Raw genomic sequence first — 2,075 nt, 5'->3', positions numbered from 1 at the left:
AAATAAATAAATAAATAATTTAAAAAAAAAGATACTAGAGGGACAATATCAAGACTCTTTAAAAAAAATTTTTTTTTTTTGAGATAAGAGTCTTGCTATATTCTAGGACAGGCTTGAACGTTTGAGTCTCCTGCCTCACCCTTGCAGGGTGCTGGGATTACAAGTGTTAGCCACCATGCTATTTACTTAAAGAAAAACAACAATTCTTGGTGGGAATGTGTCTATTACTTCCTAGTTAAACAGGATGGCAGCTTTTAGATTCAAAACGAATGTTAATGTATCTATTTCAAGATTGATCTCAAATTGGAAAGACTTTTTTTAAAAAAAAATCAAGAATGGGGCTGGTGAGATGGCTCAGTGGTCTAAAGCACCTACTTAGAACAAGTTTAGCAAAGCACAGGGATCACGGTTCAATCCCCCAGCACCACATGCCAGCCAGCCCCGCACCCTGGTGGGCTGAGCTGGCCACACACACACAAATAAATAAAAATTAAAAAAAAAAAAAAAATCAAGGATGAAAATGAACTTATTACTTTACAATGATTTTACTTAAGTTATCTTAAATGTTTTTGGAGTCCGTTAAGAAAAGAAAACTTACACTAGATTGTCTTCATTAAAGTCTGGCTGAAAATTCTCCAGAGGAAACAAAGACTTAAAGTCAATTCCCATATTGAAGAACACAGCTGCTACGTCAGACAGTGATGGGATCCAGGGCCAAACTGGTGAGTCGCTGAAAGTATCTGGTCAACAGAGAGAACTATTAACTCCACAGCACCTGCCCACACCCCACACTGGCAAGACGACAATCACACGTGAGGCAGAGCTTACAATTACTTATAGAAATGACATGCTAAGGTCATGTTAAGGCTGCAATGTTACCTCAGCTCATGAACTCAGTTCTTCCCGTGACTGGTGACAAGCTGAACTGGACAAGAGCAGCATCACATTTCCCTGTACTGCAACGCTGAACCTAACTAGTGAATCTGAGGTCCTACTGTAGTTAAATTACAGAATCATAGGGACTGTGGATGTTCAGGTAATTGAATGAAATGACATTTGTGAAGACTGAGAGGGATAGCATGTAACTCAGAAAGTAGTGCTTAGAAATAAGTAGCAGGAGGGCCAGGGAGATGGCTCAGTGGAATAAGTGCTTCCCTGGCAAGCGCAAGGAACTGAGTTCAATCCCCAGTTCCGCCAAAAAAAAAAAAAGAAATAAGTAGGAAGGACTAAATCTCAGTGACAACACAGAAAGATAATATGAAGTACCTTTAGTCTTAATTTGCCAAACAAATCATCAGTTACGATAATGCTTCTATCATTATATCATGATTTACTACAGGGGATTGAATATAGCACCTTCACACTGAACTATACGTACAGTCCTTTTCGAAAATGTTTTTTGAGACAGTGTCTTACTTACCAAGTCACTAAATTGCCTAGGCTGGGTTTGAAGTTATAATCTTCCTGCTTCAGCCTCTCATAATGCTGGGATTATGGGTGTGGGCCACCATGCCCAGGTGTTTTTTTTTTTTTTGATATTTTTAGGGAAGGGTCTACGGGGGTGTTCGAGGTCTCACTACTAGATTGGATATAGTGATCCCCATTTTCAGCCTCCCAAGAACTAGGATTACAGGTGAGCACCACCACACCCAGTCTCAAGTAGTGATCTGCCTGTTTTTCAGGCTCCCAAGAACTGGGATTATAGGTGTGTGTTACCATACCCAGTCTCAATTGCCTGTTTCAGTGGGCCCCAGGGGCAGGGCTGGGAGGCCCAGGGATGGAACCCCTGGCCCATCCACTGAGCTATTGGTTGGCCCTCCAGGTGCTTCTTTTACTGTAAAGGTGCTCCAAGGTGAGAAAGCGGTTACCCTGGCTGTCCTTACTATAGCCTCCCGCCCGCCTGTGTCCTGGGGTGCTCCAGCACCCCGCTGCTCCCTCCCTTATTCAGCCCAGGGTCGCTCTGCAGAGCCAGCTTCTCTCTCTCCTTTCACCTTTAACACACTGCTATATCTTAAATTTTATTTATTTATTTATTTGAGAGAGAGAGAGAGAGAGAGAGAGAGAGAGAGAGAGAG

General features: G+C 42.3%; 1 protein-coding gene across 1 annotated transcript in view; it reads right to left on the bottom strand.

Annotated features, from left to right (window-relative positions):
- The window catches only part of Slf2 (SMC5-SMC6 complex localization factor 2), a 44,362-nt gene that overhangs the window by 17,141 nt on the left and 25,146 nt on the right, over nt 1–2,075 (bottom strand). The window contains 1 exon segment of the mRNA XM_023715612.1: nt 599–740. Coding sequence (XP_023571380.1) covers nt 599–740 — 142 coding nt within the window.

The sequence above is a fragment of the Octodon degus genome, unplaced genomic scaffold (genome assembly GCF_000260255.1).
Source record: "Octodon degus isolate 3935 unplaced genomic scaffold, OctDeg1.0 scaffold00042, whole genome shotgun sequence".
NCBI lineage: Eukaryota > Metazoa > Chordata > Mammalia > Rodentia > Octodontidae > Octodon > Octodon degus.
Note: the sequence above shows the minus strand (reverse complement) of the source record. Positions and strands in the feature narration are given on the sequence as shown.